This window comes from Phascolarctos cinereus, unplaced genomic scaffold (genome assembly GCF_003287225.1).
Source record: "Phascolarctos cinereus isolate Bilbo 61053 unplaced genomic scaffold, phaCin_HiC Scaffold_2;HRSCAF=192, whole genome shotgun sequence".
Taxonomy (NCBI): Eukaryota; Metazoa; Chordata; class Mammalia; order Diprotodontia; family Phascolarctidae; genus Phascolarctos; species Phascolarctos cinereus.
In genome coordinates, this window is record NW_027555625.1 from 340,496,021 (window position 1) to 340,511,941 (window position 15,921).

The window sequence follows — 15,921 nt, forward strand, 5'->3', positions numbered from 1 at the left end:
TGAAGTGTGGGGAGAGGTGGATTGATACGTCTTTTCCAAAAATGGTAGTTTTTGGTTTAATTAATGTTCTCATAGCTAGAATGGAAAATACAAAAGGGGGAAGGGGGAAACATGGGGGAAAATATATCAAATTTCTCTGACAAAGATTTTAAATCTGTGATAGATAGAAAACTGATGAAAACAAGACTCACTCCTCAGTAAATAAGTGGTCTAAGGATATGAACAAGTGGTTTTCAAAGGAAAAACACCCCATAAAATTCAATAAACCAATGAAAAAATGCCCCAAATCACTAATAATTAGAGAAACACAAATTGAAACAACCTTGAGGTTCTACTCCACTCCCACAGGATTGACAAAGGTGACAAAAAGAAAAATAGTTATTGGAGTAGGGGAAGGACAAGCACACTAAAGTACTGTTAGTAGGCAGTTTTAAAAAAGCAGCTTTGAACTACATGCAAAAAGTCACTAAACTGTGACTCTGACCCAGTGATAGCCCTACTAAATGGCGAACTTTGTGATGGAACAGTCCTGGGAGTATGTATGTTTGGTAAGCCTGTTTCTAGAAGTTTGTGATGACATGTAATGGAGGCATCTAGATCTCTACTTCAGAACAAGCACAAATATTTTAGGGCTGTTTCCTGCACACCAACTGCATGGTGAAGAAAAGGCTTCTTCTGTTGGGGGCTGACCTGGAATTGAGTATGTTCCAATTCAATATGAACTGAATACAAAAAGACTATCACAGGAATAATTTAATACCTTTCGTTCCTGGTGATGAGTGAGGCAAAAACTCCATAAGAATTCAGGTGGAGAAAGGGGATAGTGCCACCACCTGTAACATAGCCTACTTTTCCCATCCAAGTTGGCATGAAGACATGAGCACATGGTTCTTTTATTACTTCTGTTCCTACTGTGTCTATTCTTTCCTGTTTTTGGTGAAGAAGAACTGGAGATAGAACTGACTAGGCAGGAACTTTTTGAGCTTTAAAAAGTTGGAGGAGCTTCAAGGATCTTAGGACTGTCTACACTGGTAGCCAAGCCTGATGAGAAGGCAACCTGGTTGATTCAGCCCAGCAGTGAATTAAAGGCAACCAAGAGGGAGTGATATCTACTGGTCATGCCACATTCAGAAGTGAATATGGTAGAAAATCAAATGATTTATAGCAACTGATTTAATTTTAAGCCCATTCTCCCCATGGAACAAAATCATATAGGAGATAGCATGCCTCCAGGTATTGAGGAAAATATTCATACATCTGTTCTTATTATTTCTCTTTGGTAAACCTTCTTTTAGAAAAGTTTATGGATGTTAATTGGTTAAATGATACTGGGGCACTAATCACAGAGGCAATCAATGACATAAGGGAGATACTAACTGGGATGATTGGTAGTGGGGAGAATATACCTGAATGGGGGCTCAAGTCAATAGTAGTAGAAAAGAAACCCATAACTCCTCAGGAAAATCCCCTAGAACTCTGAGAGAGAGATGTAGTCTTGCTCAGACACCCAACGTGGCTCATTTTCTCCTGGGAGCTGATATAAGATAGCCTGGAGCTTACAAATGCAACATGTGGGCCCTCATCTCGGACAAATATTGGGCCCTTTGTATTTGCTGGGACCCACCAGGGAAAGTCTCTACCAAGGACTTTAGTTATTAAGTTCTCTAGTTTGGTGATCCAGTAAAAAAAAATGGACTTTTTTTCTCTTGTTTTAGGCTATAATTTTACAGTCAGCTATTCTGGTATACTTCCTTCAAAGTCAGACCAATTTTTTGTGATAACTTTTGTCTTTTGAATATATTCATATGTATTCATTATACACTCACATTTGTTTTACTGTACCCAGTACAAGTAATGTAGCTGATACAGCAAAGATGAATACTTCCTTAAAATGTTGATGCCTAGCTGATTAATGTTCCTATTTTTCTTTGAGTTTAAACAGACCTAGATTACTTGCTTTACTGTGAGATCATTTTGTACTCACCTGCGAGTTCAAAAGATAATGTTTGCCTGGTGACCTGGAAACTCTGAGTAATAAAACAAGTGTTTAATTCCCTTTTGGGAGCTCCACACCTCTTACAGGATTTTGCTCTCCTTTTAAGTTAACCTGCTTGTTTCAGTAAGAAGTGCAGCCCAGAGTTTTGGTGTGTCTTATTTAGAAAGGGACACCAAGAGATTCTGCCTGGAATTTCAGTTGGATTCATTATATGTTTGAGCAAATCTAGGTTTCTTAGATTCCTGTATCCTACAGGGACGTAGAAGAATTTTGCAGAACTAAACCTACTCTGTGAGTCTAGGTGAGTGTACAGCGGGGTAGAAAGGGAGGTTCCTTACTGGAAGAGCAAGGGTAAAGTGCTCTAACACCTCTCTACCCTCTTGAGTCCGAGACCTAGTTTTCAAGCTCCAAGCCAAAACAGTTTAATTTCTCACCTAAGGGTGAAGGGGTTGGCTGCTAGTCAACTGCAAGTCCTAAAATCCCTACTAGCGGAGCTCTAGAATGTCCCAGGAGTACCCTCTAGAACCCTGAGTAGGAGATGTAGCAAGGCTTATTCTTGGAACCCAACCTGCCAGTCAAAATGGGTTTGGATAAGGACCTGCTAGAGTTTATAAAGGAATACTGAAGTGTATGTAGAAAACATGCTCAAATGGATCTGTGATTTTGTGGACTTGGAAGTTCCCTCCAATGATACAGACTGCAATCCATTTATGCTTACTCATCCTCTGTGAATCTTGTTTAATCTTCCTATAAATTTACCAAGGGGAGATGACCCAATGTGCTGGGGGCCTTCATCATTTTCTCCTGACATCAAGGAAATACCAGTGGAACAATCTGGCCATCTCCACTATCATCCTTCACTATTGTTATGTGACCAGCACATCTTCTCTTCCTGTCAAACAGTTCTATGATAATGTCCTTTATTCCTGTTCTTGGGAGTCTCTCACTGATCATATGCTACGACCTGATCACACCTACCATGAGTTTTTCCACTGTGAGATTCATTTTTAATTCTTTAGAGACCATTTTATTCTATATCTCACTGCCATATAGCGATATCTCTAGAATTTGGCTTACAAAATATTAAATGCAAAGTAATTTTGAGGGAGGAACAGCAGCAGAAAAGGTATCATATCTCCTCATATAGGAGATGGTGCATGGGCTAAGCTTGGAAGGAAATTTGGAATTCTAAGAGGCAGAGGTGAGGAGGAAAGGGATTCTAGTCATAGGTGAAAGCAGAAACAAGAAATGGAATCTCATATATGAGGAATAGCAAGAAAGCCAATTTAACAGGGCCATGGACTATATGAAGAGGAGTAATATATAAGGCTGGAAAAGTACACTGGAACCAGGCTTTGAATGCAAAACAGAGGAGCTTGTATTTAATCCTAGTAGTAATAGGAGCAACTGGAGTTTATTGAGAAGGTAAGTGACATGTTTAGATCTATACTTTAGGAAAATCAATTTAGCAGCTGTGTGGTGGAGGGATAGGAAAGGAAAGAGATACTTGACAGGAAGTTGACAAATAGTCCAGGTGAGAGGTGATGAGGGTGTGAACAAAAGTGGTAGCTGCTCAGGAAGAAAAGAGATGAATGTAAGAGATGTCATAGGGGTAAAATCGACAAGATTTGGTCACTGATTCTATATGTGAAGTGAGGAAGAATATGGAGTTGAGCACAAATCTAAGGCTGTGAACTTGGTTAACTGAAAGAATGTTATTACTCTCAACAAAAATAGGGAAGTTCAGAAAGAGTATGGATTTTTGGGAGAAATGAAATGAGTACTGTTTTGGGCATGCTGAATTTGAGATGCCTGTGGACATCCCAGCACAAAATGGGCAAAAGGCAGTTGGTGATGTGGGACTGACATTCAGGAAAGTGGCCAGGGATATGTGTGTGTACATGTATATATGTATATATGTGTATCTATCTATCTATCTATCTATCTATCTATCTATCTATCTATCTATCTAGATCTGGGAGTCATCTGAATACACATAACAATCGAAACCATGAGAGCTAATTAGGTCACCAAGAAAGAGCAGGTATGTAGAGAAAAGATCTAACATACAGTCTTGGGGTACACTCGTAATTAGGGGCTACCATATATGACAATCTAGCAAAGGAAACTGAGAAGAAGTTAGAAATGTAAAAGAACCAAGGGAGAACAATATCAGGAAAACCCACAGAGGAGCATCTAGGAGAAACACTAATGCTGTATAGATGTCAAGAAAGATGAGAACCAAGAAAAGACTATCAGATTTATCGACTAAACAAACATTATTAACTTTGAGAGAGTAGTTTCCATTGAGTGATGAGTTCAGAAGACAGATTACTAGGGGTTAAGAAGTGAGAGAAAGGACTTGGAGGCAGAAAGTAAATACAGCTTTTTCCAGGAGTTTGTGGGGAAAAAAAGAATAATATAATAGTTTGAGGGGACGGTAGAATCAGGAGAGAATTTTCTCAAGCTAGATTGAGACCTTGGTGCATTTGTAGGGGCATCAGCTAGAAGACAGATAGATTAAAGAGGGATAATTAATTTAGCCTAAGGCTGCATTAGCCTTTTTGGAGGCTCTATCATACAAGATCCATATTGAGCTTCAGAGTGGTATCTAAGACAAACCTTGATGCATACCAATGAAACTTAGCAGTTCATCTCCTTAAGGACCAAAGTGTTAATTAACTATAGTCTAGAGGTAGTACTTACCTTCTTCCCTTCATCTGCCTTTGATGTTTCATCCAATAAGACAGAAATTCAGAACCAAAAGGGAGATATCTTTAAACAGGTAGAATAAAAAAGGACAGTTGGTTTTCTGTTCTGAAGGAATGCTTACTTTTAAAAATCATGTTTTTTAGTGGATAGAATTCTGGAGCCATCCAGTAGATATTTCAGAAAGGGCCCACTTACCCTTTATTATTCACAAAACAAATCTACAGTCTTTTGCAATGAAAACAACAACTATATTGAATTATCTGGTAGAGATGAAAGGGATCATTACTTAATTAAATTACCTGAGAGAAAAATAGAAAACTTTTCTATTTTCTCCTTGCAAAGTACAGCCATATGAGTCACTAACATTCAATAAACTAAGTAAATGTAATTCAGGAAGTGGGTATCTCCCTTGGGCTTAGAAGGTTCAGCTAAAGGGATATTTTATGTAAATAGAGTACATTAATCATATAAAGCCTTAGTGGTTGCTGATAGGCAAAAACATCTGTAATGTCATCTATTAACAAATTCCCAGCAATGAGGCAGGTTACAATCTATTCACACCTATTTGTCCAGTGTGATTTTTGTCCCTGTTCTCCCATGAGTTCACCACAGAGGGTTTCATCCAACGTTCCAGAAGCCTTTCTCACTTTTTCCTGATGTTGCCAGGATACCAGTCGAGAAATCTAGCTGTCCATCTATATTATATTGTTGCTTACACTCAACATGTGATTAGCTTATCTTCTTTTTTCAGTGATACATTTTTCTGACATTTGTTACTCCTGTTCTTACAAGGTCCTTTTTTGTTATATGTTACAGCCTGATAAAACCTATTATGCTCCTCTCTATTTCTCTATGTGATACTAATTTTCAATTCCTTGGAAACTATAGTAGAATGTTAGTATTAAAAAATAAGGGTTTGTGTTTCTGGGAGGTTGAAATTTCCTGAAAGCAATCTAGTCCTCCTTTAAGTCTGGGTTCAACACATTGTTCACTTGTACTGTTTGTGAATGAATGAAAAAAAAAGCATGAATAAAATGCTTACTGTGTGTAAAGTGCTAAAGGATGGGGATATAAATATAAAAGGAAAGATGTTTTCTGCCCTCAAGAAGCTTCCCTTCTAAAGAGGAAACAATGTACACAAGAAAGTAGTAGCTAGGGACTTTTTGGTTACAGAAATGGACAAAGGGGAGTAATTTGACATACTCCATTCAGAACAAAGGAGGAGTTGATTTGATCCTGGTTCATGATTTTAGAACTGGAGAAATAGTAGGTGAGTAGGGAAGGAAAGGGTATATTCTGTGGCAAAGTAATTGTCAAAGAGGTTTTTTAAAAAATGGTTGGAAAGGAGGAAGGGAAGTAAAGCATGGCTGGAACCTCACTGAAATGAATATTCTGGGAGGGGCAGTCACCCATCTGGAGAAGGAGAATTTGGGACAGATGTTCCTCCAGGGCATGGTGTCCAGTGTAGCCTGCTGGGTGCTTAATGAGGCTGCCTGGGAATAGGTGACTCTAGAGGACAGAGTTTTCTAGAGAAAGATAGAGAGACAGAGAGATAAGAAAGAAAAAGAAAAGAAAGAAAGAAAGAAAGAAAGAAAGAAAGAAAGAAAGAAAGAAAGAAAGAGAAAGAAAGAAGGAAAGAAAGAAAAAGAAAGAAAGCTATACTGATGCTCTAGGTTGTCTATTTAACTACACATCATAAACTGGGCGACACCTAGCTAATCTAGATTTTTTTCTCCTTGTATATCTGGTACCAATAACAGTTCGAAACAAAAAATTCCTTCTAGAATTAGTGAGAACTTCCAACTTGTAGGAAGGAGGGCTGGGCAAGGGATCAGCTATAAACTCCAAACAAATCTCCAGAATGTTCTCTTGGGGAATGTTAGTCAGTGGAGTTTCTCACTTTTTAGGGGTTTCCTGGGAATTATTTAAAAGACTGAGGTTTAAAAAAAATCTTAATATTACTGTCTGATAACAAGCAACGTTAAGATTGAGCTTTCAGTTACATATTATTGATGCTAAATGTAGGCCACATGTAGGAAATCCTAATTTAGGCTACTTCACTTGTTTAGATGTTTGAATGAAGAAACTGTAAATGATATTAAGTCTTAGTACTTCTTGTACTTTATATACGTAAGCTCTGAAATGATTGTTTTGAGGCCTGTTGAATTGAAAGAGCTTTTCCCCAAATACTAGAAATGTATTTTAACACTATCCTCCAAAGCTATTATATCCTTAAGAATGGCTGTATAAAATAAGAAAAATACAATTCACATATATTCCCTGTCATCAACAAACAATACAACAAAAATTTTACAACTAACATAACATTATTTCAAAAGCATACGCATTTCTCCTGAGACTGCTATGCAACAAAAATGAACCCTATAGTGCCACACTGTGGTCTAAAGCCAAACTGTGCCTCTAGAAGGACAACTGTCATGCAGCCAAAAGTCCAAAATTCCAGATAAGATCTTTTCAATCTTGGAGAATAGTTGCCACAGTTAAGATTTCTTGTCATTCTGCTTCAACATAGGAATGATGGAAGTATCCATAAAATTTCATAACACTTCCTCTGTGCCAATGATTTTTTTAATTAATATTTTTTGTATTTGAAGAAACATATCTTCCCTTCCTCCCACCACTCCTCAATGTAGTCAAGCAAAACAAATTGTATTGGCCTTATACCAAATATGTAGCTGAGTCCAGTGCTTCTCTGTCAGGAAGTGTACCAATGAAGTGTATTTAATTGCCAAACTGATGGTCTCTTCTCAGTCCTCTCTCTTCTTTTCTGACTATCCTCTCTCTTCCAGACACTCCCTTCTTTCTGAGTTTTCATGATATGGTTACCCTACTACCAGATCATTCCTCAGTCTCCTTTGTTGGCTCATCACCCATATCATGAACCCTAAATGTTCCCCACAGCTCTGTCCTAGGCCCTCTACTCTGCTCCCTCTATACTCACAAGAACCTCATTAATTCCCACCAATTTAACTATTATCTTTACATAGATAACTATGGACATACAGATATATGTACATGTGTATGTGTGCATATATATGTATAGAGTGAATATTTGCATGTATATATACACGTACGTATGTATGTATCAATCCCTAGTCTTTCACCTAAGCTTCAGTTCCACATAATCTATTGAACATTTCAAACTAGATGTTCTAGAGATATCTCAAACTCAACATGTCCAAAAATGAACTCATTATTGTTCTCCCTAAAACTTCACTTCTTCTAAACTTCCCTATTTATGCTAAATACATCACATCTTTTCAATTTCCCAGGTTCACAATCTTGGCATTATCTTCAATGCCTCACTCTCCCTTACTTCATATATTAATTAACACATCTTGCCGTTTCTACTCCATAACATCTCCTGTTTCCAACCTTCACAATCCCTTCTTTCCACTCAAAGTTACCACCTTGGTTCAGGGCCTCATTGCCTCTCACCTAGATTATTATAACAACCTCTTAATGGCTCTCTCACCACTTCATTCTATCTTACACACTGATGCCAAAATAATTTTCCTTATGCCATGTGACTTCCCTACTCAACCAACTCCAGGTGCTTTCTCTGGCCTCCAGGACAGAGGTTCTTAATCTTTTCATGGACCTCTTTGGCAGCCCAGTGAACCATTAGAATGATGTTTTTAATGCATAAAATACATAGGACTCCAAAGAAAATAAATTAAATTTAAATATAGTTATTAAAATATTTTTAAAAAATAAGTTCATCAACCTTAGGTTAAAACCTGTCCTTCCTATCACTGCTCTAGAATTAAATGTAAATTCCTCTTTTTAGCTTTTAAAGTTCTTTAAACTTTGTCCTCAACTTGTCTTTCCAGTTTCACTGGGCATTTCTCCCCCTCCCACACTCTGTGATCCAGCTATCCTAGCCTTTTCTCTTTTCCTCCCACATGACATTCCATCTTCCACCTCTGTGGGAGATTTGTGTTGGCCATTCCTGGAATGCACTGCCTCTCAAGTACCATCATCTTCATGAAGACTTTCTTGATTCTCCCATCGGCTAATGCTTTTCCTCCCAAACTTCTTTGTATTTAACTATTTTGTATTTATTTGCTTTATATTTATATAAGTTATTGTAATCTCTATCCTTTAGGTGGCAACTTTATGTTAATTGTAGCAACTCTAGAATACTACAGACTTTCTTCAATGAGATCTATAATCCTTGAAAAGGGATTTGTCTTTCCGATGCACATTGGAAAAATGTAAATGAATACCTGTTGTCCAGAAGGACACGCAGTGGATGGGTAGCCCCTTGTATTAGTCCATCATTACATATAACTTGTACAAAAGAACAATGGGAGGAAGTGAGCAGACCAGATTGAACTTGGTAAACTATCTGGTACTTTCAAAAATCCCAAGCCGCTACTCCCTGTCACATGCACAAAGTTTCTCAAACAAATATTAATTCTATACTAGATAAATGCAGATCATACAATACTATGATTTCCAAAGTACCTACATCTCTAAGAACATGAATTCACTGAAGTGGTGAAGTATGCCATCAGGTTAATGCTAGAGCTCTTTCTTTAAGACTTTGACAAAAAGACTGATTTCTTAATAGCTGGCATGAAGACCACATTAGGACCTTGGTAAAATCTGAATTTTGTAGGGTCTCAATTACAAATGAATTCTGTTAGGTACTAGAAGAATAGATCATTATACCTTGCTATATAGCTTTTATGTATATGTTGTACGTCCCCAATTAGGGTTTTATGTAAGACACATTAAAGTAGAGGCTAAGTCTTGGACTCACATGCTATGTGCAATAGACATTCAAAAACATTGATAAAATTGATTAAAATGATACAAAAAAGATAAATTACATTCTGCTTTGCCACTGTACTTTAAGGATCAGGGACCTTTTCCATCTGGCTTGCAGCTGAAGCCTCTTAAGTATATTATTTTCTCCTATTAAAATGTGATTTCCCTGAAAGCAGGGATGTCTCGATTTTCTAGTTGTATTCCCAGCACTTGCCTCAGTGCTTTACATATACTAAGAGCTTAATAAGTGTTTTTTTTATTCATCCATTCATAGTGACCAGGTGGGAGAAAAGGCCATGTTTATTTTTTTATGGCACAGTGATTGTGGCTGATGTCTGAAATACTTTAATGCAGGAAGTCAAGTGAGATAATGTGAACAAAAAGACTAAAAACTGTTAAACACAATGTAAATTTAAACTGGCTTTAAATTTTATTATTTTTGCTGGACTTGTGTTTGGAAATATCCATTATAATAAGTTTTCATGTCTTTACTGCTTCAACGTCTATTCATGTCTATGGAATCAACTACATTCTTGATTTTACTCTTTAAGTCAGGCAAAAAATTATCAGAAACTTCCTTTTTGTTCTACCCTTGACTTGCAAAGAAACATAGTAATTGTAATGTTACACGGTCCCAATATTTACTTCATGTTGTTCCCTTCGCTTTAGCATACTTAATACTGCTGTGAGTCATACTGTTCATTCTCAGTTCACAGAGTCATATCATCTTAAGGTTAGATATGATCTCTGAGGTTATCTAATGCAACTCTTTCCCTGAAATAAGCACATAAAGGAGAAAACAGACTCATCATTCTTAATTTGGTATATACAGTTTCTCAAATAAACTTTCATAAAAGTTTTAAACTATCTTATAAGTGTTTCAGAAAAAGTTGTTTTTAAAAATTTTATCCTAGAAGAGAAACAAGTTGTAACAACAGATGACAGATTTAGAGCTGAAAAGACTTTAGAGGTCATCTAGTTTCAAGCTCTTCATTTTACAATGACTTTCCTAACATCACAAAAACAGTAAGTAAATTCCAACCCAAGTCCTCTGATTCCATATCTAGCACACATTACATTGTACCACATTGACTATATTAATGTAGTGATTTCTTATGTTGATTTTTGTGAACTATCACAATAATACAGGAAAGGTTGTGAGTAAAAACATCTTTCTATCTCTTGAATGAAATATTCCTTTCCGGCTACCCCAACTCTCTAGTCTTTCCTTCATACTCTATACCTTAAGAGAATAGAGTTTTCCCTCCTATTTTACAGAGAATAAAACTGATAGGTAAAGATTTCCCAAATGACCAGAATTAAGTTAATCAGTGACAGAACCAAATAGAAACTATCTTCATGTGCCCCATTCACAAAACCACAATTCAAAATTAAAAAAGAGGAACCCAACTGTGTTTAAAGTTTAAAAAAATTTTTTGTGATGTGCTATACTCAAAAACATTAAATAAAAATTAATTTTTATTAGCCCTCATTCTCAAATATTATAAAATAGTACAATTTTATGATTTCCTTAATAATCAATAAATATTTCTATGGAAGTAAACCATTGTTTAAGTCTTTGTATTTAGCACAATTCTACGTTAAACAATTACCTTTGGCATGTTAATGTTATTAATGAGATCACTTCCTTCTAAAATTGTCCTGATTCCTTATTGTCTCTAATCTGAATTTACCAGGATATATGATTTCAACCATGTGAATACTACCTCCATTGATGCAAAATGTAACCATTCCATGATTTAGTAAAAAACTTGCATGAGTTGCTTTGACAGAAAACGTATCAATTACTGTGAAGCCAACCTTCTTTGAATTTCGCTAGTCAGACACATTCTGAGGGGCCATACTTGAAGCCTTTTCTTTTTGTTGTTATTCAGTAGTTTCAGTCACGTCCAACTCTTTGTGACCCCATTTTGGAGTTTTCTTGGTGAAGATACCAGAGTGGTTTGCCATTTCCTTCTGCAGCTCATTTTATAGATGAAGAAACTGAGGCAAATAGGATTAAGCCTTTTCAGTTTAGTTAAAATGACCAGAGCTTATGCTCCATTAACATAGCATTTGAGAACCTAGTCACATCCATTCCATCATGAAGCATCAGAACAGGACATTAGTGAAAGACTTTTATACTATATTTATTTATTCTACCACATTTATTCAAACACTACCACACTTCAACATCTTTCATTTTTAAAGAGATACTTCCACTGTAAGATATATAATTCCTCCCACTCCGCAGTAGGATTACCTCTGATGGCTCCATGTTATCTTCTTTTCATTTTCAGAAAAAATGGAGTTACATGACTATTCTTGCCTAACTTTCAGATCTGGTATTTTATAATACCTAACACAACATCTGATATGTACTCAATAAGTATCTATTGATTTGATTTTGCTGATTTCTGATAGGCACAACAGCCTACAATGGCAGAAATTATACATTTGTGTCATCTCCAAATTTGATAATTTGACTTTATCCAAGTCATTGATAAAAATGTTGAACAACACAGGACCAAGCAGAGATCCATGGGCTGCTCCACTTGACAGTTTCTATGACACTGACATTGAACCATTAACTCTTATTCTGGCCATCCAACCAGAAAGGGAAGCAAACTCTTGTCCTGTCTGAAAGGGGAGGGGAGGAGGAAGGAAAACTGAAGAGCATCTAAGTACCAAAAATGACCAACTTCAATGAACCTATGTAAGACAATGCAATTCTAGAATCACTAAGTGCTTATAATGTTTAAAGTGCTGTTCTAGACAGTGGGAATATAAAAACAAAAATGAAACAATTTCTACCCTAAAGGAGCTTATACTTAACACAAATTAGTACAAAGAAAATAAAGGAAAGAAAGAATTCTAGCTTTTCTGAGAGGAATCTGTAGAGGCTTCATTGATGAAGTGGCACCTAAGCTGAGACTTGAAGGAAAACAAGAATTCTGAGAGGTCAACATGAGGAAGGAGCATATTCTAAGCATGGCAGATGGACTGTACAAATGAATGGAGGTGGAAAATGGGATAATGAGTCTGGGAAGAGCTAGTAGGCCAATTTGAAAACAAAAGAACACAAAGTGCATGAAGGCAATGAGTATGAAATAAGACTGGAAAGGTAGGTAAATGTGAGATTGCAGAAGGCTTTAAATGCTAAAGAGTTTGCATTTTATTCTACGGGCAATGCAAAATCTATGAGAGTTTCTGAGTGAGTGACATGATCAGATATGTGTCTTAGGAAAATTATTTTGATAGCTGTGTGGAAGATGACTGAAGAGGGGAAAGAATATAGGCAGAGAGACCAATTAAGAGGCTCTTATAGTAGACCAGTAAAAAGTGATAAGGCTCTGAGTAGGGTGGTGGCTGTGGGTGTGGAGAGAAAAGGACCACAGAAATGTTGTGGAAGTAGAATCTATAAGATTTTGCAACTAATGTGAAGAAAGAGTCAAGGATAACCACAAGATTACAAATTTGGGAGGATAGTGGGGCTTGGGGAGAAGATAATTAGTTTTGTTTCGGATACATTGAGATGAGATGTCTCTGAGGCAGCAAGGCACCAAGGAGATGTCCAATAGGCAGCTGATGATGCAAGACTGTAGTTCAGGAAAGAGAATTATCTACATAGAGATGATAATGAATCTATGGAGGCAGCTGAAATCACCAAGGGAGAGTATAAAGTGAGAAAACAAAGTCCTGGAGGATACTCACAGTGAGTAAGAGAGAAGCTAGATGACGATACAGCAAAGAAGACTAAAAAAGAGTAGTCAGATAGGCAAAAGGAGAACCAAGAGAAAACAATGTCGCAGAAGCAAAGGGAGGTATGTCCAGGAGGTAAGGGTTAACAATATTAAAAATATTAGAAAAGTCAAGGAAGATAAGGACTAAGAAAGATAGCATGGAGTTAGAGTCAGAAGACCTGGTTTGAAAACTGATTCTGTCACTTCTTTTCTGTGTGACCTCAGGAAACTTACTTATCCAGCCTAGACCTCAATTTCCTGATCTATAACATAAACGGATTGAACTGGATAATTTCCCCAATGTCACTCTCAGTTCTAAATCTATATTCCTAGGTCCTCTGATCCCTTCTGGCTCTAAATCCTACGAGTTAGGGAAAGGACAACCAGACTAATTACATTGACAGCAGCACAATAAATATATACATCAAAAATTTTACTTCATTGGTGTGGGAACTTGATCATCAATGTAGATCTCAGTTGTTCTATAACTTAGTAGACTAGAATTGCCTGAGGCTCAAAAGGTCAAGGGGCTTGCCCCACAGCTAATAAGTATCAATGGCAGGAATAAACTTGATCTTAATGACTCTATTTCCAGCATCCTATTCACTCTTCCACACTTCTTCAACCATTTAAAAGTACCAAGAACTTTAAATATGAATTAAGATTTAAGAATCATGTATAATGTATGAAAGAGTATAAAAGAAGGTGTTAATGGGTAAGGGAAAGGGATTGGAAACACGTAACCTGTGAGAAATAAACACTAACTTGTGATTGAGGCTGAAGCTGGATTAGTGATCACTAAACCAAAAGGATTCTTGACTTGTTTCATCTCCTTTTTGGATACTCTTGTGTTGAATTCTATCTCTTCTGAATTTCTCAGGATTACTGGAACCTCCAAACCAAACCTAAAGAAAAACAAAGAAAATTAAAGTAAAAACAGTTCAAATTCGAAAAGGAGCCTTTTATGCTACATTTTCAAAGTATTTTAGGATCATTTTTATTAAGTTGTGCTTTTAACACTACAGAAAAGCAGTAATTTGCCTTGTTAGACTGTGTACTCAAGTGTTTAAATGTATCTGTCCTCTTACCAATGTGGACATTCATTCCAACAATGCAGATCACAATTCACACATGCTCACTCATTCTGTGTTATTCTTGTCCATGTCCTCCATAACCTTCTGGGGTCTCTCCTCTAGTTCTCCAGACATCCCAAAGATACCAAGAGCAGAGTAAGAGGATATGTCAGCATTGCTAATGGCTGAGCTGGTGGTGGGGTGGAGAAATAGGTAGGATCCAGAGGCTGGGCTATCTTTCCTTCCCTCACTTATCTTCAAGAGAGGTATTGTTATAGAATGACCACATCAAGTATCTGTAGTCTAGAGATATGATTCTAAAGGGGTATGATTCAGAACAAAAACTATTTTCCCTGATTGCTGGGGAGAGAAGAGGGAGGATCCCTTAGCTTACATTCACCAGCTGGTTACACAAAAGACTAACACAAATGCCTAGTAAACCTTTTATTTTCTTAAACCTTTAAAAACACAGCAAACAGAAATCAGAGAAGTTATACAGATTGTAATATATCAAAGAATACACAAGAGTAAATTAGCTCTTCAATTGTGAACAAGATAAAATCTCAGCTCACATCAGGAGAATGATCTCCCCAAGGAAGAGTTTACTCTCTAAGGTGCTCTTGATCAAGGGACATGATAGAGGCCAGCCTTCCCTATATGTCTGTCTCTATGTCTACAGTCTACCATTCAAAAATCTACCTTGCCTCTCCCTTGACTTATCTTTCTAAAAGTCCTTTCTCAAAGTGTCCTTCAAACAAAACTGAAGTCCATTCTCCCCTTATGCAATGTTGCCACTAAAAATTCTCTCGGCCAATCAGAAGTCATATTCCCTTAAATATATGCAACATAGGTCATAAGGCTATCCCAGGCTTGGACAAAGTCAGTTTTCTTTTAGGTAGTTTTCTTCCATTGCTTCTCTCTGTTTTATGAGACAATATCATTATCCTTCTTCATAAGACTTCTATGAATGAGTTTATATTCTAATCTAGTGTTACCTTTGGCAACTATATCATTTTAACAAGTCAGATATTTGGTGACTAAAGATCTTTTTTGCTGTTCCTCTTGTACCAATTAATTTACATTGATTACTTTGAGATAAAATTGTTATAATTAGTATCAGTGTTATTTCTGTTGTCAATTTCTCAATTCTGATTGTCAATTACTTTTAAAAAATAGTTCAGGATTGGGGCAGCTAGGTGGCACAGTGGATACAGCACCAGCCCTGAATTCAGGAGGACCTAAGTTCAAATCTGGCCTCAGACACATAACACTTAACTAGCTGTGTGACCTTGGGCAAGTCACTTAACCCCATTGCCTAGCCAAAAAAAAAAAAGGCAGAAAGAAAAAAAAATAGTTCAGGATTTAAGTTGTTCAGTCATTCAGTTGTGCCCAAGTCTTATCATTTCCTTATGGACCATAGCACACCAGGGCCTTCTATTCTCCACTATCTCTTGTCATATTTGTTGTTTCCATGACATTATCTATCTCATCCTCCACTGTCCCCTTTTCCTTTTGCCTTCAAACTTTTCCAGTATTAGGGTTTTTCTCATGAGTCTAGTCTTCTCATTATGTGGCCAAAGCATTTAAACTTCAGTTCAGG

The 15,921-nt window shown here is 36.8% G+C and overlaps 1 protein-coding gene across 2 annotated transcripts in view; it reads right to left on the reverse strand.

Annotated features, from left to right (window-relative positions):
• CGRRF1 (cell growth regulator with ring finger domain 1) overlaps positions 1 to 15,921 on the reverse strand; it is a 54,331-nt gene that overhangs the window by 19,436 nt on the left and 18,974 nt on the right. For both annotated transcript variants that reach the window (XM_020991278.2, XM_020991279.2), the window contains exon 2: positions 14,014 to 14,153. In XM_020991278.2, the coding sequence (XP_020846937.1) occupies positions 14,014 to 14,153 (140 nt within the window). The remainder of the gene's footprint in view (positions 1 to 14,013; positions 14,154 to 15,921) is intronic.